The sequence below is a fragment of the Acartia tonsa genome, chromosome 4 (assembly GCF_053477335.1).
Source record: "Acartia tonsa isolate MP-2025a chromosome 4, ASM5347733v1, whole genome shotgun sequence".
Taxonomy (NCBI): domain Eukaryota; kingdom Metazoa; phylum Arthropoda; class Copepoda; order Calanoida; family Acartiidae; genus Acartia; species Acartia tonsa.
The window spans coordinates 43,928,861-43,953,117 of record NC_137263.1 but is presented as its reverse complement, the minus strand read 5'-3'; the positions used below and the strand labels follow the sequence as shown (position 1 = coordinate 43,953,117).

The 24,257-nt window shown below is 31.5% G+C and overlaps 2 protein-coding genes across 2 annotated transcripts in view; both read right to left on the bottom strand.

Annotated features, from left to right (window-relative positions):
- LOC145315484 (uncharacterized) overlaps window positions 1-15,907 on the bottom strand; it is a 35,840-nt gene extending 19,933 nt beyond the window's left edge. The window contains exons 1-8 of the mRNA XM_080155467.1: window positions 15,787-15,907; window positions 14,627-15,136; window positions 14,126-14,299; window positions 13,261-13,715; window positions 10,982-11,129; window positions 9,822-9,879; window positions 9,294-9,452; window positions 5,613-5,776 (exon numbers count right to left, since the gene is read on the bottom strand). Coding sequence (XP_080011593.1) covers window positions 5,613-5,776; window positions 9,294-9,452; window positions 9,822-9,879; window positions 10,982-11,129; window positions 13,261-13,715; window positions 14,126-14,299; window positions 14,627-15,136; window positions 15,787-15,874 — 1,756 coding nt within the window. The 5' untranslated portion in view covers window positions 15,875-15,907. The remainder of the gene's footprint in view (window positions 1-5,612; window positions 5,777-9,293; window positions 9,453-9,821; window positions 9,880-10,981; window positions 11,130-13,260; window positions 13,716-14,125; window positions 14,300-14,626; window positions 15,137-15,786) is intronic.
- A 6,105-nt stretch (window positions 15,908-22,012) lies between these two features.
- The window catches only part of LOC145318334 (uncharacterized), a 7,078-nt gene continuing 4,833 nt past the window's right edge, over window positions 22,013-24,257 (bottom strand). The window contains exons 4-5 of the mRNA XM_080159634.1: window positions 23,117-23,201; window positions 22,013-22,665 (exon numbers count right to left, since the gene is read on the bottom strand). Of these exons, the coding sequence (XP_080015760.1) occupies window positions 22,532-22,665; window positions 23,117-23,201 (219 nt within the window). The 3' untranslated portion in view covers window positions 22,013-22,531. The remainder of the gene's footprint in view (window positions 22,666-23,116; window positions 23,202-24,257) is intronic.

Genomic DNA, 24,257 nt, shown 5'->3' with positions numbered 1-24,257 from the left:
CTTTGTCATGTTATTATTGTAATATCACAGAAGAATAATCTTAAGCAATGTTGTGCAGTTAGGAGGTTGAAACAGACTTTATGATATGTGCTTTATTTGTATTGTCTAGTAGATGCGCTACCCCAAAATTGTCTTTGTAATGTTATTATTGTAATATCACAGAAGAATAATCATAAGCAATATGCAGTTAGGAGGTTCAAATAGACTTAAGGACATGTGCTTTATTTGTATTGTCTAGTAGTTGCGCTACTCAAAATTGTATTTGTAATGTTATTATTGTAATATCACAGAAGTTTAATCATAAGCAATGTACAGTTAGGAGGTTCAAATAGACTTTATGATATGTGCTTTATTTGTATTGTATAGTAGATGGGCTACTCAAAATTGTATTTGTAATGTTATTATTGTAGTACCACAGAAGAATAATCATAAGCAATGTACAGTTAGGATATTCAAACAGACCTCATGATATGTGCTTTATTAGTATTGTATAGTAGATGCGCTACTCAAAATCTTGTCTTTGTTATGTTATTATTGTAATATCACAGAAGAAGAATCATAAGCAATGTACAGTTAGGAGGTTGACACAGACTTCATGAACTATGGCCTATCCCATCCCATCCCCTCCAACTGGATGAACAAACTGGCCAATAAACGGGTAGGAGTGAGATATTTTTAAACGGACTTTGGTTCACTCATACACTCATATTTTGATATGGAGACACATGATTGGTAAATAATAGCAGATATTCAAAGTTGCTTGAAATTAAAGACGAAGAAAGTCCCTCAATGACGTCATTAACATGAGGCATGAGGAGTGGGAAAGAAAACCCCTAACAAAGAGATGGATAATCCCTCGTGTTTATGACGTAACATGCTAATTTTTTGAGGGACTTTCTTCGTCTTCATTGAAATTTTATCAAGAAGTTATGACAAAATATAAGGACAATATAGTTATCTTTGTTAAACTTTTTTACTTCTATAAAGTTGATTTCAACGCCCTAACTGTTACACATTATTATTTTCATATTTGTTATTCAAAAATCAGTAAAAATAATATCATTTATTTTCATAAGTTGTAAGTGCAATATGTAACCCGTGCAATTTTCGGTCAGTATTTCTACCTGTTACAAGCTGTTGTTTATTTCCCGTTAAAAATGGTACCTTTTGCTGCTACATATGTCTGGTACGTAACACAAATAGAAAGAATAGGGGGAATGTCTTGGCCCATGAAAAAGAGAAACTTATTATAAAGGCCATGCAATCAAAGGGTTGGATGTCTGTTGTATGATCCTCTAGATGATTCGGCGTAATCCTCTTAGAAATATTTTTCCAATTTTGAAAATGTTCATAATTGCTTTTTAGCTTAAGCTTAAAATTTCAAAAACTACTTAAGCTTCACATGGGTCCCAAGATGGGTTTAGGCTATATTATGGCCACCTCCCCTACCTTTCGAATGAAGAGCACCTAGGTGCTAAGGGTGCAACCGCTAATTACTTTGTACAATAATAGGATAGATTTTTTTACATTTTAAAAAGTTTTTCGCAATTAAAATATTTCCTTTTTTGCACTGCACTGTATTATATATGTGTACATTTGTAAACTCTTAGTGTTATATATTATGAAAGTTTTGCCAGGGATCTTAGGGAATAAGACAAATGATAAATTGATGTACACTCCAAATTATGATAAACAAAATTATACCTTCTGTAGATTAAAATTATGGACACTGCTAGTTTGTACGACTTTATCAAGCTTTAATTAAAGTCCACATCGTTTTTTGGCTATCAAACTTACAGTCGATCCAATGTTCCCTCCCTCCCTCCCTGGTTTTTGGTGTAAGTTTTAATCTTATCCCAACAAGAGTTGTTAGTTTAGGACAACAAATAAAAATAAACGGCTAACTTTCTTTTTTTACAACTCTAGCAAATATAACCCCTTTTTCAGAATTGCTTCGAAACATATTATTAAAATAATAATCATATAATTAATACCAGTTTTGTAAGCCCGTGCCTTAAGCTCCTCGGGGCTAACAAAACTGGTTTAATCTTATAATTTTTCCTTTTAAATTTTATAATTCTATCAGACTAATCAGGTATATAAAAGATCTTTAACCCTGCAAAGTTCATAAACCATTCTAAACTAAAAAAAGCTTCTACAATGAGAAGGTTTGAATAAGATTTTGAATTTATGTCATAATACAACAACTATTAACAATTTTGATAAAGTATACATAATACAACAAATAAATTCTTATGCTTATATAATAACTGCATATAATTAAAAAACAAGGGTACTGGTTACTTCTTGTAAAATTAAAGATTTTGCCAAAATAAAGTTTTTGTAGTTGGATTGTTCTTTACAAAATAGCTTGCTAGTTAATATATGAAGAAAATATAAACAAGAATGACACATCCATAAAAAAGGGGAGCATTTTAAAATGGATGGACAAATTCGTAAGTCGAGTTACAGAGTTATAGATTTTCCATGGCCTTAAAAAAGATAAGGATAAAATAAAAAAAAATCACGAAACCTTTACATATTAATATAGATACTCCCAGGGGCGTCCAAGCTTTTTTATTGGGGGGGGGGGGGGGTAATCTTTATTTCATAGAGGCATTTTTTTTTATTTTGGGGGGGGGGGTAAAAATTGAAAATCCAAAATTTTGGGGGTGCCTCCCAAATTTATTTAGGGGAAGGGGGTAATCACCCCATTACCCCCCCCCCCCCCCTTGGACGTCTATGGATACTCCTGTTGTATGTCCCCCTTAGTGTTACAGACTGACAGACAATGTGTATTTGCTTCGTTGCTAAAAAATATAAAGGAACTGGTTGTTTGTCTTTGTGAGCAGATTAAATTAAGCTTTCCAGAGAAGACTTTGTGACATATTGGGTATTATTTATCATTTGCGTGTTTTATATTAATTATTCAGAATTTTACAGGCGAAGCCCTAAAAGATAGGGGCAAAGTTAATCATATCGGTAAAAGAAAAATCATTTTATAGTTTGAAAATAAAATTTCTTCCCTAGAAGAAAAATAGACAAATAATTTTTGACAAATTGTCACAATTAATTTACTGAAACGCAATGTTTTTTTCACTTAGGAATACTTTTATATAATATTTTACATTACATATAATCTTCCTGCCTTTCAATTCAATCGACACAAAACTATGTAAAAACATTATACGAATTATAGAAAAAATATTTATTTGTGGTTAAGAATTTTTCTCGGAATTCTTACGGTTATGAACTGTAAGGACTATAGTCTTCTAAGTTGATACAATATCAGCAGTAAAGTAAAACTAACAACTTATAAGTTGTTACGTTCCTCCCTTTCTTCCTGTATTTCTTGACAGGGATCTAAAGGGATAAGATAATAGATAAATATATGTGCAATGTACATCTCCAATGATGATACACCCAATTTAGGCTCTATAGATTACAATTAGTGGTTGAAACGTTTGGACACTTAACTTAATGAACTAATCAATCACAATTCAATAAAAGTCTCCAAAGTTGATAAGCCAACGAAAAAGAAAATGTAATTATATAACTTTAGGGACCAGTGTAATAAACAGCCCAATGTCATCTCCCTCTCTGATTTCTCGATTCCTGCCATATAAAAGTGAGATTGGAAGGTCAATTTTTATTACACCATTGAGATTAGAGTATAATATTACAGGGATATTGAGATAGGTCAAAAATAGGTTATGGATAAACAAAAATGAAAAGGGGAAAACTAGTGGCAGTCACAGAAGGATAGATAAGACATTCTATTCGAAATAAAATTTACACATTTTCTAAATTTTCAAAATATCTTTATATTTTATAATTTTTTTGCTTTATATTTTTCTTAAATAATTTGAAAGATCTGATGAACGTAATTGTTTTTGTTTGGGTTGAAAAACTTTATAGAACACACAATGCGAGTGAGAGCAGCTAGAAATAATTGTGAATAAGATATCAAAGACGATACTTTCCCTCAAATTGCCTTGTGGGGCAAAGAAGCCTTCCTTCCTCCCCTCCTTTATTAGAATTGAAAATAAGGGGTGAGGTAGTTTTCCATTTGTTTGTCTATTAGTTAGGTATGGTTAGGTTAGGTTATTATAGGTAATGTAGACCCGTAGGGATATTTCACTGCATGAATCTACCCAAAAAAAACTCCCTTATTTTTAATTTATTTCATAATTAGGGGGGGGGGGCGGGCGTTTCAGAGTCTGACAAGCACTTTGAGGGAAATCACCTCAAAGGATCTCCAAAGGAAAGAAATTGTCACTAACATTTGCAAGAAATCATATTCAGATTCATCTTTAATATCAAAGGAAAAAATCATATCAATAAAGAGCTAAAAATAATTTATTATTCAATTGAAAAAAATCTTAAAAAATGATTATTATAGATATTAGTATTTTAATTACTTCTGTATTGCATTTCATTTCACTATTCTTCAGTAAATTCAAATTGTTTGTCTTTCTGTCTATCTTTTGCTATTGCAGTAAGGCATATGGGTTGAGTGTAATTTGAACTATGTACACTTAAGACGAAAGTCATACAATCAAAGACGAATTTAGATTTGTGGCAGGTCCCTGGACAAAAAATCAGAGGGAGAGGGGACAATAGAATGAAAAATATACATGCTCTCTCGCATCCAAAAACTTTTAATAAATCTTGATTGAATGGTATAAACTAGCAGTGTCAAAATCAACAAATAATCTTCAGAAGGGTAATTTTGTTTATCATCATTTACGATATTTTAACAATTTAATACTAAGATTTATGTAATACTAACTATGCCTTAAAATGATAAAGATTTAATTTGGATAAGTTATATAATCTCGTTCTAAGGATAAATTATTGTTAAAATTGATTTATTGAAAGTTTTCTATAATAATCTTTCTTTACGGATTTTTAGGGAGGAAATAATAAATTGTAGGATTGATTTTTTAATAATGATATTTTACTTGTAATTCCAATAAATCACTAGAAATCATTATCTCGTATTCATTCGAAACCGGTGGATTAGAACCGGTTCTATCAATACGAAAAAAAAATATGTCTAGCACCGAATTATCTATTCCGTGCCTTCGGCATCTCGGGTCTAAAAAAACGGGTTTTTATCTTATAATTGTACATTTTATATCCGCGGAAAGCTGCTTAAATACGATGCAAGAAATAACTATTATTGATCAATTTATGTTATTTATTCTTAAACCCGCTAATTAACATTTTGGATTGAGTCAAAAAGTGAGGCGTCACGTTAGGGGATGAGACCATGGAGGAAAACTTGATGTACACCACTTATTACGAGAAACAAAATCACCCTTTATGTAGATTATGGGTACAAAAATTGTACTTCTAAGATGTAAAAATTTAATCCTTTTTTTCTCCCCACACTTCATAAACTTGATCAGGCATTGGTTAGCTTAAAATTAGTTAAGAACAGAACAAAATTAACATTCTCCAAATCATTGCTTCAATACTAATTTATCAAAAGAGTAATTTTGTTTATCATAATTTTGGTGTCAGATTAAATTATCTTGTATTGCCTATTCCATGTACTGTGGTTCTAGCCCTACTTTTAAAAATACAAAATATTAAAAACCACTCACCAAGTCTCTTGAAAAATGAGAGAAAATCTGCAAACTTGAGTAATCTTGGTAGCCGCAGGATGGTGATATTTGTGCTCCAGTAATTATAATACAAGTATCCAAGTATTTCCAGAGGAAGCAGGCTGAATAGATCCAGCTTGAAAGATCCTTCGCGTACATAGTACCTTATGACATTATTACATTCTTATTTTAATTAATTAACAATATATGTGTTTCAAATTTCAATCACAAACAAAATCTTAGAAAGATAAAAAGATAGTAAAAGATGTTTATTTTTTTTAAGATAGGCAAAGTAAGCTGAGGGAATCTCCTTAGGGCAAGTGCCTTGTATGGATTAGAGATTCCTGAAGGGGTTAGAAACACATACTTTTAAAGTTAGAAATCTGGTGTTTAAAACTTTGGTTCGAAGGATATACTACCTGTAATATTTGTTTTGTCTTTATTTTACTAGTTTTTGAATGAACACATTAAAAAAACAACACAACATGTTTAATGGACGCATTAAAAAAAACACTACATGTTATCAAACGCTTTACTAAAGTCAAACTATCATAAATGAAAATTAAAAAGGAGTAGGCGTATAAAATGATTGTTCATTTAGAATTTTGAATTTTATCATACACGCAGTATTTTCATCCTTTTTTTCTTGCATTTATGAATAGACTATAAACTTTATTAACCGAGCTCTTAATGAGAAAATACAATATTTAGTTTTCTCTTATAAAAATAGAGCATTTTCTTCGCCTGTTCTTTTACTTTACAAAATTGTTAATACATTCCAGCTAAAATATTCCCCATTAATAATAACACATTATTATAAGCAAAAGTTAAATGCCTGAAGATATGCTGACTAACTTAGAGTAATTTATCCAAAAAAATAAAACACATTCAACACTTTTACAAAATCCAAATCTTTCCTTACTCTGTTACCAATTATTTAAGTTTAGAATTTTTGGGTATAGTCCCTTTCGTGGCAACGCCCCTTAAAGAGCGATTCTTAATGGTAAGTTCAAAATTGTACTTAATTTTAGAAGCTGCACATGTTCTTTTAGAAAGGTATATTTGTTCAATAAGATATCTGAAATTGCTTACAAACATAAAAATTTACAGTTTGACTAACACATCTCCCAAAAACTGGTCAAAGGGGCGGAGTCTGAGGAAATGGGCGTGAGAGCAATAGAGTTTGATTTTTAATAACTTTTCGCTATGGTTCAAAGCCCTTAGGTTTTTACATTTTATACCCAAAATGTAAGTTTTTACTCCCCCCTCCCCCCCCCCAAAAAAAACCCCGCTTGGACGTCCTTATAAAAAAAGGATCAAGTAATAGAGATTCTATCTAGCACACAAACTAGACGGAAAATAAAAGAAGTCGAGTATCAGTCTATATTTGCTATGTCAATTGGACAAACGATAGAATATATGAAAAACCTTCGCATTCTTCAATGTTAATGGTACCACCAAAAGTACAACTAATAAAATTACTTTGCTTGTACTTTTGTAGAACAAATTTAAACTGCTCATAAAAATCTTTGTTTTAAATCTTAATATAGCTTTAATTAAGAAGAAATAATCACTTTTTTATATACTCTTAGAAAAGTAATAGGAAGTTTGTATTTGAGTCTGAATGTTTGGACCGATTTAATTCTCCTTTACAGTAAAGCTTCTTTTAGATTTAGGTAAGATGTATAACTATTTTGTAGGAGGGTACATATAGCATCTCGAAAAATTTGATTTGATTTAATTAAGTTTTTCTTTTAAAAACTTTAATTGACTGTCCACTTGACCCTAACCCCGCTCTCTTTCCTCAATGTACCCTTAGAGGCCTCTAAGTTATTTATATGGCGATTAATATTTGGTGCTAGAAAAAAAGGCACTCCTGACTTTAGTATATTTTCCATCATGAATGTTTTGAAGAATTATACTTTTATATTATTGTAACAGACCTACCCTTTTTCATATTTTTCCGCAAGTCTGCATGATTTTTGGTAGCTAGACAAAGTGTCTAAAGAAATCAGCCTTAGGACGTCATAAAAAAGAGGGATAATCAATCTCTTTTTTAGGGGTTTTCTTTCCCACTTCTCCTCTCATTTCCTTTTATTTTTATGACGTAACAAGGCTGATTTTTGAGACACTTTGTCCAGCTACGATTTTAGGGCTTAAGATTTTGTTAAATCTACAATTTGGTTTATGATACAGAAATTTTAATGTTATGAAGCACAAAAAATTTAGTAAATGCTTTATTAACCTTAAACATAAATGTACAAGATTATAGAAACCTATATAATAGTGCCTAATAAAAAATGATGTTACTAAATACAAATGACCAATGATAGTCCAGTGTGCATTGGAATTGACCAATGGTAAATGTATACAGGCCTATCATTGGTCATTTGTAGCGTATGACGTAATTTTTTATTCGGTACTATAAGCTGTTTCAAGTTTATAACCAAATTGAGCTACGCTTCCAACAAATGTTATTATTCCTGTTTTATCATAATATATTGATTTACGTCAATACATTTATATAAAAGTGTTGTTCTATCACCTCCACTAAAAATAGATTAGCAAAATAATTGAGTTGGCAAAAGTTAGCATTATCGCAAAATTTGTAAAGCAATACAAATCAGGGATCTAAAGGGATAAGACAATGGCCGAAATATTGATATACAACACCATCGAAGATAAACAAAATTACCCCTTCCGTAGATTACAATTTGTTGTTGAAACGTTTGGACACTCAATTTAATGAATCAACCAAGCAAAACTCAAAAAAAGTCCTCAAAACTGTTAATAAGAAACGAATAAGAAAACGGTATTATACAACTTTGGGGACTAGTGTAATAAACAGTCCATTGTCCCCTCCCAACCTGAATAAAAATACTTCCCTTATCAGTATAAGTAACCAACCTTAAGATTAATTGCAATGTCCATTTTTTTTATAGAATATAACATTTGGTCGAATTGATACTTAATATTGAATGAACTGGCCGACATAAACGAACACCTATATATAAGATATTATTGTTATAAGTTAACAATAATATTTATATATTTTCTTATTTTTGGTTAGTTTCAAGATAATATTATTATTTGAAGCTATATAACAACGTTGATGTATGTGCATTTTAGATTTTATACTTCTTTTTCATATGAAACACTCAGATATTCTATCATATATAAAGATGCTAATCCCCCCCAGCCCATATAGGATATAACTTGTAAAAACCCCTGCAGGGGGTACAATTTTCTTACACATACTTCTTTCTTATTATTTAGTCTATTAAAAGGATTCAAAATACAATGACATATTTAATTTAACTTTTATTTTTTACATCTTAATTGTAACTGTTGATCTATTTAATATTGAAACAATTGTATTCCATCAATAAAAAGTTAAAGAAATGACCTGTGTTTATATATAAAATAATATTATATTAAGTAGTAAGTTTTTTTGTCCGAGGCTTACAAATTCTGTAACTACTGAACTGATAGAGTTCTACTTTTAAAGAAAGCGTTCCATAGGACCTTGTATGGTTTTAGGCTATTTTATTATTTAGATTTAAGTCTTGGAATGGTTTTATGCTATTTTTCTTTTCATCTGACTTTTTTTTTTAAAAAAGTGAATTCTTAGAATATAACCATTATGCTACAGTCGCAATTTTAAATGAAATGTAACAATGCCTGATGAGAACTTTCTTGTCCTTGACCCAGAACCCATTCTTCATGATCATGAGCCTGTACTTGAACACGATGATGTCCAGCAGGTACAGGAAGTCGAAGATGTAGTCGAATGTCAGCCAGTACGCCAGGTACTGGTTCTGGTACTCACAGAAAAAGAACCTGTAATAAAGTTAACTATAAAAAATTTAATTTGCTTGTTAGGGAAGTTTTGTGTCTTTCCGTTGGGGGTTAAATTGGGCAAAATCCTTAGAAATTTCTTAAACTAGCCTAGAAGTTAATGTTTTCAAAGTCTTACATATTGCCTTTATTCTATATAAGGCTGCGGAAACCTAAAACTTCAAGGCTGTCTTAGGATTTTTTTAGTATTTGGTCTTATTTGTATAATTTTCAAGGTATCCTAAATTCCTTACAGACAAGTTCGTCTAGCCACAAATATCTTTCTATTTAATAGAAAACTAATAAAAATACTAAAAAATACATGTATTGTTATAATCGAACATATAAAAAACTATTATACTTTTAATATACCTGAAAGGAATACCCCAAGCATTGTACAGAAAAGTTAATGCCATAACTGCCAACCAACCTAAAAAAGTTCAGATTGAACAAAAAATGCTGTTGTATATATCTATTAGCATTGAAACGGGCTGAGAACTTATAGTCATACACATTTCTTACCTCAATCTAAGGGGGTGAAATTAAATAATTCTATAAAAACAAGGATGACAACATCCATAAAAGCGAAGCACTGAAACGGTAGGACAACCGGACATTAACACTTGTATAGTATCTGAACTGAAAAATCGGAACATAAATGTATAAATGTCGAATCAAAATTGTAGGTAAATTTGTTGAAAAACTGCTTAAAAACAGGATAATGTTTATGGACATACTTACATTTTTGGACTTGATTATAGAGTTGCTTCGCTTATAATATTGTTCTTTGTTGTCCCAGGAATCAATATACCAAAAATCAGATCAAACGGATAATTAAAACACTAGAAAATTTGTTGTTAAAAAAGTAAAAAAAATCAACATGTTTAAAATGGACGTACGGACATTCTGGTAATGATTATAGAGTTGCTACGCTTTCTAAATCGTACCCAACTACTACAGGAATCCTCATGCAAAGTTTGAAATCGATAGGCCAATTCTAACATGCCTAAATTAACGAATAAAAGCTATCTATCTCGGACGGACGGACGGGCGTACGGACGGACCGACCCTAATTATAGAAAAGCTTCGCTTTTAAAAACTATGGAAGGAAGAAAGAATGTTTTTTCACTTTATTTTAGTAAATTAAAGAGTAGTTCCGCTTGTAAAGTCATGGTAATAATGTGTGACATAGTTTGTAAAAAAAAGTTCACAACTTCATACAAATTTAATTGTCGACAAACTGTTCTTTAAAACTTTATGAGACAAGTGTGATTATAAAACAACTTTTGCAAGTTCCGACTTTTCTTAAAATATTTTTTTTTTTCGATGCACAGCAAAATAGGGTTCTGTACTAGGCGGGAGTTGGGAGGGGGGGGGGGGGAGATAGACAGAAAAATAGCTTAAAACCATTTAGTTATCTATGTGCAGCTACCTTAAAATTAATAACCCAAAGAAATTAATAGTTATCGGTGTCTTAATTTTTTGACATAAAAACCTAACTAATTTATATAATAGGATATGGTTTTACTTACTTATATTAATATACCCTCTAGGATCAATATATTCAAACTGTTTGAGACACCTAGCCAAGGGGTTGGCGTTTTCCAGATCAGCTGCCAGGGACGACTTGGACGCGTACAACGAGTCGTTGAAGTCGTCCAGAACTATTTTTGGCTGCTCCTGTATGTTAATCATAAATATATTCTTCAATTTTAATTTTATTAAAGCGAAACCTTCTATGATTAGAGTCGGTCCGTTTATACATCCGTAACGATTAGCTTTTTTTGTTAATTTAATTATGTTAGAATTGTTGTATCGCTTTCAAACTTTGCATGATAATTCCTTTAACAGTTAGGTACGATTTAGTAAGCGTAGCTCTATATTTTTGTTTTTACTAATAATATATGATTAATTCCTGATAAATTTCATCGTCTGAGATATCCTCTGTAGGTGTGGGAGGTTGTTCTAATCTGTGCTTCACTTTCTTGGCTCTGAGAGCACACACAATTATATCAACTTCAGCAATATATTTTTTGATCTTACACAAGATTATCATGTACTCTAAGAAAGTTAGACTTGTAACTGGCTAAAATAATAATTTCTTTTATATTTACCTCATGCCCTCCCCTTCTACTGGATGAACGAACTGGCCATATATATATATAATATCCACAATTTTATTATATCCATTACTTTAAAGAAAAATTTTCTACAACTAAGACAAGTTCAGAATTGTGCAAAGGATGTTTAGGAATAGGCACGGATAGTAAGTGTGTAGTAGTTCTATAATTATGTCTGTATGCAAATAGAACAAATATTGAATTTTTTTGTGGAGATTCTAGCAGTTGCTTCACTTTTTACCACCGCTAAATTTATGGGGGTAGAATTTTGAATTGCTTCACACAAACTGTATCCCCTTCTTATCCAAATTGAATTTGCCCCCCTAATTACATACCCCCCCCCCCCCCACCCTTTAACAAAAAATATTAAGCTTGGACGTTCTCGATGTTGAGCTTGTCTTTAACTAACCTAAAAAATTGATGTCTCTTGGTTTGGTGGAATTAATTTCAATTACCTAATGAAACAAAAAATAAATAAGCAATTAGCAAATGTATCAATATTGATAATATTGGTAATTAATTTTGATAAAAAGATAAATAATCGTAATAATCGTATACACAAGAAACCTTTAGACCTTCTGGTTTCCTATTTTATGGTAATGGTGCCAGTTAGGTTTTAGGCTATCTTACGAAATTGGACAGAGGTCTTCTGTGATAAGACAATTCAAAATTTATGTACACTCCCAATTATGATAATCAAACTTACCCCTTCTTTAGGTTAATTTGTTGGAAAAGTTAAGACACTACCAAGTTAGTTTTTATAATTCAATCAAGTTTTTAATCCAACGAATGTGGGGGTGAGTTAGTCAACCCTGAGATATAATATGGGAGGTGGGATTCAAATTTAAAATAATTCCAAAATTTTTACTTCAAGACTTAATTTAATTTATATAGTCTTCTAATATATCTACTGTGATAGTTTAATGGAATATAAATGACTCCTCAAATAATTTAAAGGGACAGAGCAAGAGAAATATTTTGATATAGCAAAAGTTTTAAAATATTTTCTATCAATTTTCTACCTGTATATATGACATATTCCTGGCAATTCGAAATAAAGAGACCAGCCGTTTTTGAGCTCTTAAATAGAAATATTGAACGAGACAGTCAGACAACAAACTACTTTAGTTTACAGGATTGATGTTAACCAATATCCTATTAATCACTTGAAAGGGAGAAATATTCTCTAAATTTTTTCAAAGTTAGGTTTGAAGGGCTTATTTATTAGGCCAAATCCTATAAAATTTTCTAAGGTAGCCTTAGAATTTCCTTAACCTTACAGAAATAAAAAAGAAAGACATAGAAAACCGTAACTCATAAGCTAACCTAAGAATCTTTTTTTATGATTTGGCTGTTGCCATTTGTAAATTTAGTTTTGCCAGATTATTTTTAAGTAAGTATATCAATATTTTTTCCAAAAACTACTCCCTATCCTATTTATATTATATTTAGGATTAATTCTATCAATCTCTTCCTATTTAGTTTCCTAATTTAAAATTGGAAACAGTAGAAAATATAAATAAACAATTGAGAAAAAAAACAAATGTTTAAAATCAAAGCCTTTTCAAACTTAGTATCTATTTCCTATCAATATATTTCCTTTTTAAAATTACTCATGTCACTCTTTTAACATAGCAGCAGTCAATATTGTCTAACACTCTTAAGTAGAACGCTAAAGTAACATCCAATACTATATTGATATAATTCCTGTTTCTAAAGCTGTCGACAATAATCCTCATCCTCTCCATCACCACCTGCTCTTTCTCCGGCCCGAACAGGGTTGACGTCTCGCTGGCGATGGACCGTGTCGACACCGACCTCAGCGACAGCGCTGAGGTGGGCGAGTACGGCGAGAGCGCTAGCGGTGTGGGACTGAGCCGCCGGTGACTCGCTTTGGAGTCGGAACGTGGGATTTTTAGGCGCGGCGGGTAGGTATGCGAGGCGCCGACATACAGAGATTTTCGGCTGCTGGCACTTGACGTAAGATCATCACAGCTGGATGGAAAACCGCCGGATTTCTTTAGGCCAATTATTACGGAGTCATCACCGGAATCCATTTTAGGGTGGTTTATGATTATGTTAGGGGAGAGTGGACGCCCTTGCGGGGGCAGATAGTCCTCAGATGTGTTTGTGTCAGGGGTACGACCTAAAACATCATTCTTAATAGCAAAGTTTATAGCATTTGAATTGTCTGTTCGTCGTTCTGTAAGAAACGGAATGGATAAATCGTGAATTTTTTTAGCTATTATAAATTATAGACAACCGAATTTTTTATGAAGGTTCCCTATACCAATGAGCATCAAGTGTATAATTTTATTGTACCGTCCGTTTGTCTGTTATTCTACAAAAGACATTTAAATATATTTTTTTTGCATTTGTTTAATACCAATGAATGTTAGCTTGAGTATGTGACTTTATCATTGCTGTGCTACTTATGTACTTTACAATAATGTTCTTGTTTGTTGGCTATTGCAATAGATTTCTCCTCAAACTTTACCCATAAACAGACAGACCAACAGACCAAATATGATAATAGAATAGCTACGCTACAGTTACCTGTGGTATGGCCAGCAGAAGCCGGACTGTGGATGATATTAACCTTAGCGGTCAGGCTCTGTAGTTCTTCATAATTCATTTCCTCCTCATCAGATATTATGTTGACAAAATGTATATTTTCATTCTTGTTGGTACTACTGCTATACGCTAGGGTATTCTCCACCACTTCTTCATCTTAATTCAAGGGACACTTGGCAATCTTCTTTTTTAATTGCTATTTAAAAGCAAAAATTACAAACACCCAAGAAAAAAAAGTTTTGAAATAATAACAAATAAGTGAAGGGTTAAACGGATACATGCATAATTTTAGACAAATGACAAATTAATTACCAACAGTTAAATTATTTGAAGAAATTTTTTTGTGTTTTCAGATGTTATTTTGTTTATCATCATTGGGGATATACATCAATTAATCGTTCATTGTTTTACTCCTTAAAATCCCTGCTAATAAAAAGGTGTTATAAATAAGATATTTTAAATGATTGAGTGTCTCTTGAATACCTATAGGCAATGTTATCTTTTCATTATAATATTTAGAACTGGTTTCCTTATCCGTATTATCACTAGTAACTGGCGGCGTCGCGTGCGGCGTACCCGCCGGGACGGGCGTAGAAAACGGCGCCTTGATAAATGTGCGTCCTTTAACGCCGGTACCGCCGCTGTCGCCATCTTGAACAGCTTCAACACATGTAGAACCAATGCTATACTTGTTGTGGTGACTTTTATTAAATTTAACTGGATTATTTTCTGCTGTTGAATTATATCCGGCAAGGTTTTCTGTGGTAAACATTGACAGATTATCTTGGTGTCTGCATGCATCTTCCTTTAAACTGGAGCTGCCGGACACAATTTCTGCGACGGATCCATCATCAGTGCCGCCTTCTGATGTCGTGGTGGCCGTACTCTTGCCCCCCTCCTCCCCATCAAGGTCTTGTCTACCACCATTTTTGTCTCCCCCTAGTACAAGCGGTTTCATTCCCTTCTCCCCTGCATTGGAGAGATTCTCTGAATCTTTGAAATATACAAGGTGAGAGTTGGTACAAAACCACACATAGTTTTAAAGATATAAAGCGATTTTTACTTATCTTTTTTAAATTTAAAAGAAAAAAAAAAGAATATAACCTTCTAATTTATTTTCTAAATTATTGTATTTTCTTCTTGTTAATTTATTTTAAAATTATTTATTAATAATGATTCAGTTGCATTGCAAATATTAAGTTCAAAAGCATATTTCAATATTTTTTATGGGTTTGAAAATGTCACACATTTAAGTAAAAATACTGTATGCAATACTAACGGCTATGCCCCTAGCATCTAGGGGCTCTCTATTTTAAGGGGTAGAGATGTGATTGAAAATATCTTAAACCGAACCAGGACTCAAATTTGAAAAAAAAACCTAAAACCATAAGAGGGCCTATATAAAGCTTATCTAAAATAGATAAACCAATCGGTTCAGTAGTTATTGAGATCTTAAGCTTCAAACAAAAAAAATACTTTATATCAGGACATTGCTTTAGTAAAATAGACTATTTAAATTTGGTAACAATGAAGAAAAAATAGTTCAAAAGGCCATTTAGACTAAAATTTATTCTTAAAATATTTGGCTTGTTGTCCCTATCTTAATTAACATTAAAATTGTTGTTGTAGTTTTGTATTTATACCTGTGGAGTTCTCTGGAGAGTTGGCAACCTGCACAGGTTTCAGAAAATCCGCGGGAAATATCTGTTGTTGCCCACGGGATAAGAACATTTTTTCCCGCTCTTTCTCTGCTGATTTTCACACTTTTGTTTGACACAGTGCTTCTATAATAAAGTATAAAAATGGTTTTTTATATAGCATATTGTAGAATTTCTCTATAAAAAGATTAAATATCTAAAAAAATGTATTTGGTTGTATTCATCTATATCCATATCTATATTATTTTTATTTTTATGTCCGTTAAGTTCACAAACTTTCTTAGTTAAAAATTTCAGAGGAACTTTGTCTAGGTCTTGTCATAATTAGAATAAAAATGCCCCAAGATGCTAGGGACGCTTCTTTACTGGGTAGCTTCCCATAAGTCCTGGGAAGGTTTATAACTATTTTGTGGGAGGGTACTACCAACAACCCAAGATAAATCGAACCTAGAAAAAGATTACCCCCCCACAAAAAAAGATTAAAACTAAATTAAAAATTAAAAGAAGGAGGGGGGAGGGAGGAAGGTCGACCCACTCCTAAAAAAATCCTCCTCCACCAAAATTATTTTTACCTTTTCTTTTTAAATCTAAAATAGAAAATTGGGTTATCTATTTCATCAAGTGACCCTATAGAGGCCTTTAGGGGGCGTAGCCGCTAGTATTGTATTTTGTAACAAAATTGATTATATACCTGAGTGCTATTAATCTATATTGATTATCTTCATTTTTTGGCTGAAACAGTCAGAAATAATTTATATATTTATACGAGAAAAGAAGGAATGGCGGTTTCCCTTAACGAGTCTAGTTCAGCACAGAAACCCTCTTTAATTCAAAATAAATTTAAATAATCTAGTTCGATTATTTCATTTTTTGGCTGAACAGTCAGAAACAATTTATACTTTTACACTAGAAAAGAAAGTATGGCGGTGTCCCTCAAATTGCCTTGTCGAGTATAGAAACCCCTCTTTAACATGAAATAAATTTGAGTAATCTGTATTGATACGCATGAAATATCTATATGTTAAGATTTAAATTTCTACTGGAACGATTGATTTCTATATTTAAGCGAAGCTCTACTACATATGTATGTATATGTCCAGGTAGAGTTTTAGGCTTTTTTATTTCCAGATTAAAGTCATGGGATGGTTTCAGGCTATTTTTTGCCCATTCCTAGCTCTTCAAATACAAAGCTCCCAGATGCTAGGGGCGTAGTATAAAAGAAAGAATGGCGGTTTCCCTAAAAGTAGTAGTACAGCCCCGTAGGGTTACTGCCCCCTCCTGGGGTAAGGCGTAAGAAAAAAAAACTTCCTCTTCCTTTAATTCTTGATTTTTTAGGCAAAATCTATAACTGACTAGTAGATCACCGATCCCCCATGATTGAAGATTTAATACAGGATGCGTTTTATGGACTTATCTATATTTTGGACTTGTTTATAGAAATGCTTCGCTTGAACTTTGTCATCCTAGGAATCAGCATTCGAAATCTAAAAATGATAGGAAACTTATATTATGAAAAAAAATTGGGTGTCAAAAATCATAACAATTAAAATGAATTTTCTGGCATTGATTATAAATATAAATAGAATCAATGCCAATTAAGATCATTGCTACAAAAATCTTTATTTTTTTATAATGATTCCAATATGAGTAATTTTGAAAATGCAACTCTTCGTTTTGCGCCTAAAATTAGAAAAAAATTATACTAATGAAATTATTAATATTTTTGATATTGATAACTATATACCAACTAACTGTTGCTGCTTAGTTTAATAATCTTCCTTTAATTTTTTATCTACCTTAATCTCTCTCTGTCTCTCTCTCTCTCTGTCTGCCTCTTTCTCTCTCTCTTTGTCTCTCTTTCTCTCTCTCTTTGTCTCCCTCACTCTCTACTCCATAAGTCAAGCATTTTTTATAACTTTCCTTTTTTAATCCTTCTCTCTACCTCCTTTTTTCTTTCTATCTTTTTTTATAATCTAAAATTATCTCATTATATTTCTCTTATTATCTACTTTTATCTTCTTTTATCTCCAATTATTTTCTTTTTTAATCACTTTTTCTACCTCCTTTTCTTTAATCTATCTATAATACCTTTTCTACCTAATTTTCTGTCTGTCTCTCTCTCTCTCTCTCTCTGTCTCTTTGTTTCTCTCTCTGCCTCTCTCTGTCTCTCTCTCTCTACCTCTCTCTCTCTCTCTACCTCTCTCTCTCTCTCTCTCTCTCTCTCACTCTCTCACTCTCTCTCTCCTACCATTTTTTAATCTTTAAAACCTTTCCCTTACAATTTGATCTCACCTATTTATCAAGATCTAATTTTGTTAGTAAATTTACTCTACAACTATGTAGAATTCTCCTCTAGTATGTTCTTGAAGATGGTCAATTTTAAAATTTAAGTTATATTTTAGTCTACCTGAAAATAGCTTAAAATAACTACATAGAAAGGTAGTTCCCTGAAAAATAACACTCAATAGGTGAAAGACGTACCGACAAACAGATTTTTACTTTTTATCATATTTTTCTATCTATCTATTTAATATAACAATATTGGTTAATCTCATGTAATACTCTATTTATCTATCTATCAAACTACCAGGGTGGGAGGGGAGATTGGACTGTAAATTTTACTGGTCCACATTAGAGTAAAACACTAGAGGGAGAAGGGGTTCAATAACTGAATCTCCCCATTACAATATCCTTGTGTCGACTCTCAATTGGGTCATTGAAAATCAACCATGACGTCGTGGATATTAACACAGTAAAGTAGCAGAAAACAATTTGGTAGCAGACGAAAAGGTCAATGAAAAAGAGAGGGAGGTAGTTATCTGTATATACATCTCTCCACATAGATTTATAAACTCATTCTCTCATTTGTTGGCTTTGAACGTTGGAGACTTTTATTAAATATTGATTGTGTTGTACAAACCAGCAGCGCCCAAACAGATATTTTTAATCTACAGAATCAACAATTTTGTTTATCGTCCATTGTCTTAAACCCTTGAAGTCCCTGGTAACTGGTATAATGTAATTATTCCATGCTGGTAGTTGACTTAATCCTATCTATGTTGTACAGGGATAAGGAGGATATTGTATCCGAGGAAATATTATCTCATTTTTGGAATACTAAAACAATGTTTTACTATTAAGTAAATTAGGGTTTAAACAAGGATGACAACATCCATAAAAGCAAAGCACTGAAACAGTAGGACAAACGGACATTAACACTTGTATAGTGTCTGAACTGAATAATCAGAATATAAAAGTGTAAGAGTCGAACCAAAATTGTAAGTAAATTTGTTGAAAAACTGCTTGATACAGGATAATGTTTATGGACATACTTACATATTTTGGACTTGATTATAGAGTTGCTTCGCTTATAATATTGTTCTTTGTTGTCCCAGGAATCAATATACCAAAAATCAGATCAAACGAATAATTAGATATAAATTTGTTGTTTAAAAAGTAGAAAAATCAACATTTTTAAAATGGACGTACGGACATTCTGGTAATGATTATAGAGTTGCTACGCTTTCTAAATCATACCTAACTACTTCAGGAATCATCAGGCAAAGTTTGAAATCGATAGGCTAATTCTAACATGCCTAAATTAACGAATAAAAGCTATCCATCTCGGACGGATGTACGGACGGACAGACCCTAATTATAGAAAAGCTTCGCTTTTAAAAAATAAAGAATAATGAAAAATAAAAAAAAGCGAAAGGAAAAGGGAGAATTGAAAAAAAAAACTAAAAAAAAAAAATATGCAAGGATCTTAAGGAATAGGACAATGGACAATAAGCAATATTTACACGTCACTAGATTCAAATAATTGATAGAAACAATACTAGATTGTACAACACAATCAGGATTCAATAAAAGTACCCAAAGATTTTAAGTAAACAAAAAAGAAAATGTTTTCATAAAACTTTTGGGACCAGAATACTTAAAGTCCAATGTCCCATCCCTTCTATTGAAATATATCAAATGCTTTGTTGAATTCAAATAACACTGCAGAAAAGCATCAAATGTTGTAAATTGCAAAAGTACATTAATTAAACTGTTTACAAGTTTTCTAAATATACATGAACATAAACCTAGTATATTTACTAAAAAAATACTATGGTTCAATGCTGGAAAATGCTTAGAATCTTTTGCTCTTGTTCGTGGATAGTCCTCTTTTGTACAATTATTTTTAGACGTAATATACCTTGTTTACATGATTTTAGATAAATATGCTCTCATAATAACTATCGTTGTCATAGAGATCTATCACTCTTGCTTTTATATTTTTATTATTTGATATATTTTTATCATTTTATAATCCGTATACAAATACTGTTAGAATCGACCCCTCCTCTCTTAATATATACAATTAGAGTAGAATACCTAAATAGAAGACTAACAACGGTTCAACATTTAGCGAGATATTATTGTACAGACGGACTGACAGATATCGTTCTTTATTACAAGATATTTTGTATTAATTACCACCTGAAATTGTTATATATTTCTACTTTAAGGATCTAAAGGGATAAGACAATGTCCGATAAATTGATGTGTTTCCCTAATAATAATATCATCCGTAAATTATAGTTAGTTGTTGAAACGTTTCGATACTCAACTTCATAAACCAACCAATCAATTTGCAATGTAAGACCCGGAAGACTCTATATTTTTCATGATTGTTTGTATTGCCGTTTGATTTGTTGAGCTTCGCTATTATGGATGTTGTCAAGTTAAGTATTTTTCTAAATTTTACCTTGGACAATAAAAGAATAATAATTACATTACCTTACGTCCATACATTCTATAAACGACGTTCAGAGTAGCTTCGCTCAGCAAAAGGTAAATATTTTGACCATAATATCCACCTGAAAGTTTATCCTTATTTTGAGTAATTAGAAATGTGCAATTTTTGATGACGAAGCAAATAATTTTTTTTTTGCCAAAATTGTTAATTTAAATATTTTTTTAGATGCGTAGCATCTATATTTTTTGTTTATCAGTGTAAAGTGGTGATAGGTCTAAATTGTAAAAAAAATTTGTACATTAGAGGGCTTGGAGGCACGGGTATTTTTCATATTTAAAAAAAAATAAAAATTGAGGTGGGAGTTGAGATTTTTTGTATTTTTCAAAAGATAAATTTGTTAGGAAAATGGGTGGGTTCTCCCTGGTTAGCGGATATACATACATGCAGACAGACATCCTGTTTATTTTTGTAATAACTATTTTTAATAATTAATGTCCATGCAAGTGCTTTTAGTCATTCTCTCGCTTTCGTTTATTCATCATCAAACCAAAACTCGTGACTAAACACTAGCCTTTAAAAAGTTATTTAGTTTAAAATGAAAATGGGAGGGTGTATTTTTCTGTAAAATTTTAAAAGGAGTGTAACCTACTTCTGTAAAATAGCTATAAGTTTAAACTTAATTAAGTAACCTACTAACAAACACGTATTCGTTCTTGTTTATTTCTTATCTTTCTGAAGTTAAAATTGATGTTAAACATGATATCTTTTAATCAAACTTCGGATAAATAGCAAAGAAATGAAAATGAACCTAATCTAACTGTAGAAAAGCTTCGCTCTTGTATTGGTCATTTTTTTATCCATTTATGTAAAGTTAAAAAATACTAATAAATTTGTAGAACGGCTTTGCTTTCAATAATACAAAACAAGGATGACAACATCCATAAAAGCAAAGCTCTGAAATGATATGACAGACGAACATTAACTTTTGTTAAGTGTCAGAACTGAATATACAAAATATGAAATTATAAGATTTGAAAAAAATTATACTTAAATTTGTTGCAAAACTTCTTAAATACAGAATTCTGTTTAAGGACATACTGACATTTTTAAGACGTGATTATAGAGATGCTTCGCTCATAATATTGTACCTTATTGTAATAGTAATCAGTAATCAAAAAATCAGATCAATCGGATGATTTTATCACATAAAAAATTGTTATTAAAAATCAACATGTTTAAAATGGACGTACGGACATTCTGGTAACGATTATAGAGTTGCTACGCTTTTTAAATCGTACCTAACTACTACAGAAATCACCATGCAAAGTTTGAAATCGATAGGACAATTCTAACATGCCTAAATTAACGCATAAAAGCTAACTATCTCGGACGGACGTACGGACGGAAGGACGGACGTACGGACCGACCCTAATTATAGAAAAGCTTCGCTTTTAAAAATCAAAAACGTTGATATTAGTATTTTTATTTTATATAGAACACAATTAGAATATAATTATTTTGTTATTTATATACGTTTTAAAACATTGAAATTTAAAGTAAACAAAAGAATGAAATATATAAGCAATGAAAAAAAAATAAGTTTTAACAAATGGAAATAAATTGATACCTAACTCCAATAATAATAAACAGAATTACCCCTGTTAAAAATTATTGGTTTAATAATTTGGGACTGCTTTTTTCAGCAAACCAATTAAGATTTACAGAATTAATTAATTAGAGAACGCGTTTTATAAAGTGTGAACCGTACCATTATTATTTACATTCCAATGTCCCATCCCTACTTGGAAAAGATAAATGAAAGGAAAGTACTTAGCACATAATGAACTGTCAGATAATAAACAATAGAGCAACAAACTAGATTTGTAGAGTGGATACGCTACGAAAATCAATGAAATAATATGGTATAATGGAATTAATCATGATAAAATTGTTATCTTTATTTATATGAAATTTATTTTCTGTATTTCAGCATGTCATCTTGGTGAGGAGTGACCTGAGGTTCTGTCCAATCTGATCAGGATGTGCTTCACAGAGGTGGCCACGCAGCTGGTCACTGCGGCTAAACTTCTCCTTGCACACACTACATGTGAAGGCAGCCTGTCATATTCATGATTTTTTAATACATATGAAATTTATGTAAAATTGTCCTAAATATCATTGGGCTGGTTTAAAGCGCAAAAATGTTGTCCAAGCATAAAGGTCATCTATAGGCTATGGCTTTACAATGCTGCTTAACAAGGATGAAACATCCATAAGTAACGAAGATGTTTATATTTTTGTAGCAGGACTGACAGACCAATGGACCAATTGAAATATATACTAGATCATTTGATGTTTAGGAATAGTAAATCTTCACAAAAGTTCACAAAATCTTGAATAGCAGCCGAGAAAATCACATTTCCCCCATAGCCTTATGGACTGATGGAAGAACTGACGGATGGACAGACAGAAATAAAAAAGTGAAAATAGAGTAGCTTCGCTACTAACAAGATATTTGATCAAAAAATAAAAGAATTCAGAGGTTTATCCTGAATTATTAAAATCATTCCTTGCAGACATCTGAAACAGATTTCAATTTGCTTCTTCCCTGACCCATGTAAACCATATTCTTTACTTGTAGTAGACACTCTGTAACCTAATTATTAATATAAACTGCGAACCAAAAAAATAGGCAAATCTGAATTTGTAGAATGGCAGCTTTAATATTCATTTAGGATGATTCTACTGCAAATATAAAATGTAGATGCATCTTTTGGTTACAAGTTTCCACCGTTATTTTTTTTTATCAGCACCAATGAAGCATAAGATCTCAAAAACAGCATTTTGGTTAAAAACTGGTGAACCAAAAAGATATGCAAATCCTAAAAAAATCAATGGAAAAACGATTTTTTGGCACTTTTATTCTGTTTTAAAGATTGATTCTGATAAATTAACCATTTTTTAAGGGATTTATGAATTAGTTATTATGAAATGTAGTATAAGGTAGAAATTAATGATTTTTTAAAATAAGAAATGTTAGAAAAAAAGAAATACGATCCCTATCACTTTAGAGGTCAGCTGCTGGCCTCCAGTTTAATGGATGTAGCCTCATGCATGTTAAAAATAAAAATTAATCCAAAAAGTATACAAAAATAGTTTTTAATGTGTTAAAAAAATCCATTTTAAAATCTTGATTATGAGGATGATGACCTTCCAGATGCTCCTATTGGTGATGATGGTGAGCTAAATGTTATCTAAGTACATGCCCATTACAACAACTTGTCTATCAACCTATGTACCATTTTTTGTAGTCATAGCAATCTTCAATGGAGCCTAATTACAAGAAATATAAACATCTTCTAAAAATGACAGTATTTACCTTATGATTTGGAGTAATTAAAATTGCAATTTTTTTCTTTTTAAATACTGCTTGACTGGAGGCTGCTATGAATACAAAAATTGGACCATTGTTCAATATATAAGTTGTCATCATAGTCATGCACTTTGATAACATTTGGCTCACCATCACTACCCATAGTAGCATCTTAAAGGCCATCATCATCAAAATCAAGATTTTAAAATGATTTTTTTAACACATTAAAAATCATTTTTGTATACTTTTTGGAGTAATTTTTATCTTTAACATGTATTTAGTTTCATCCATAAGACTGGAGGTCAGCAGCTGTCCTCTAAATTGATAGGGGTTGAATTT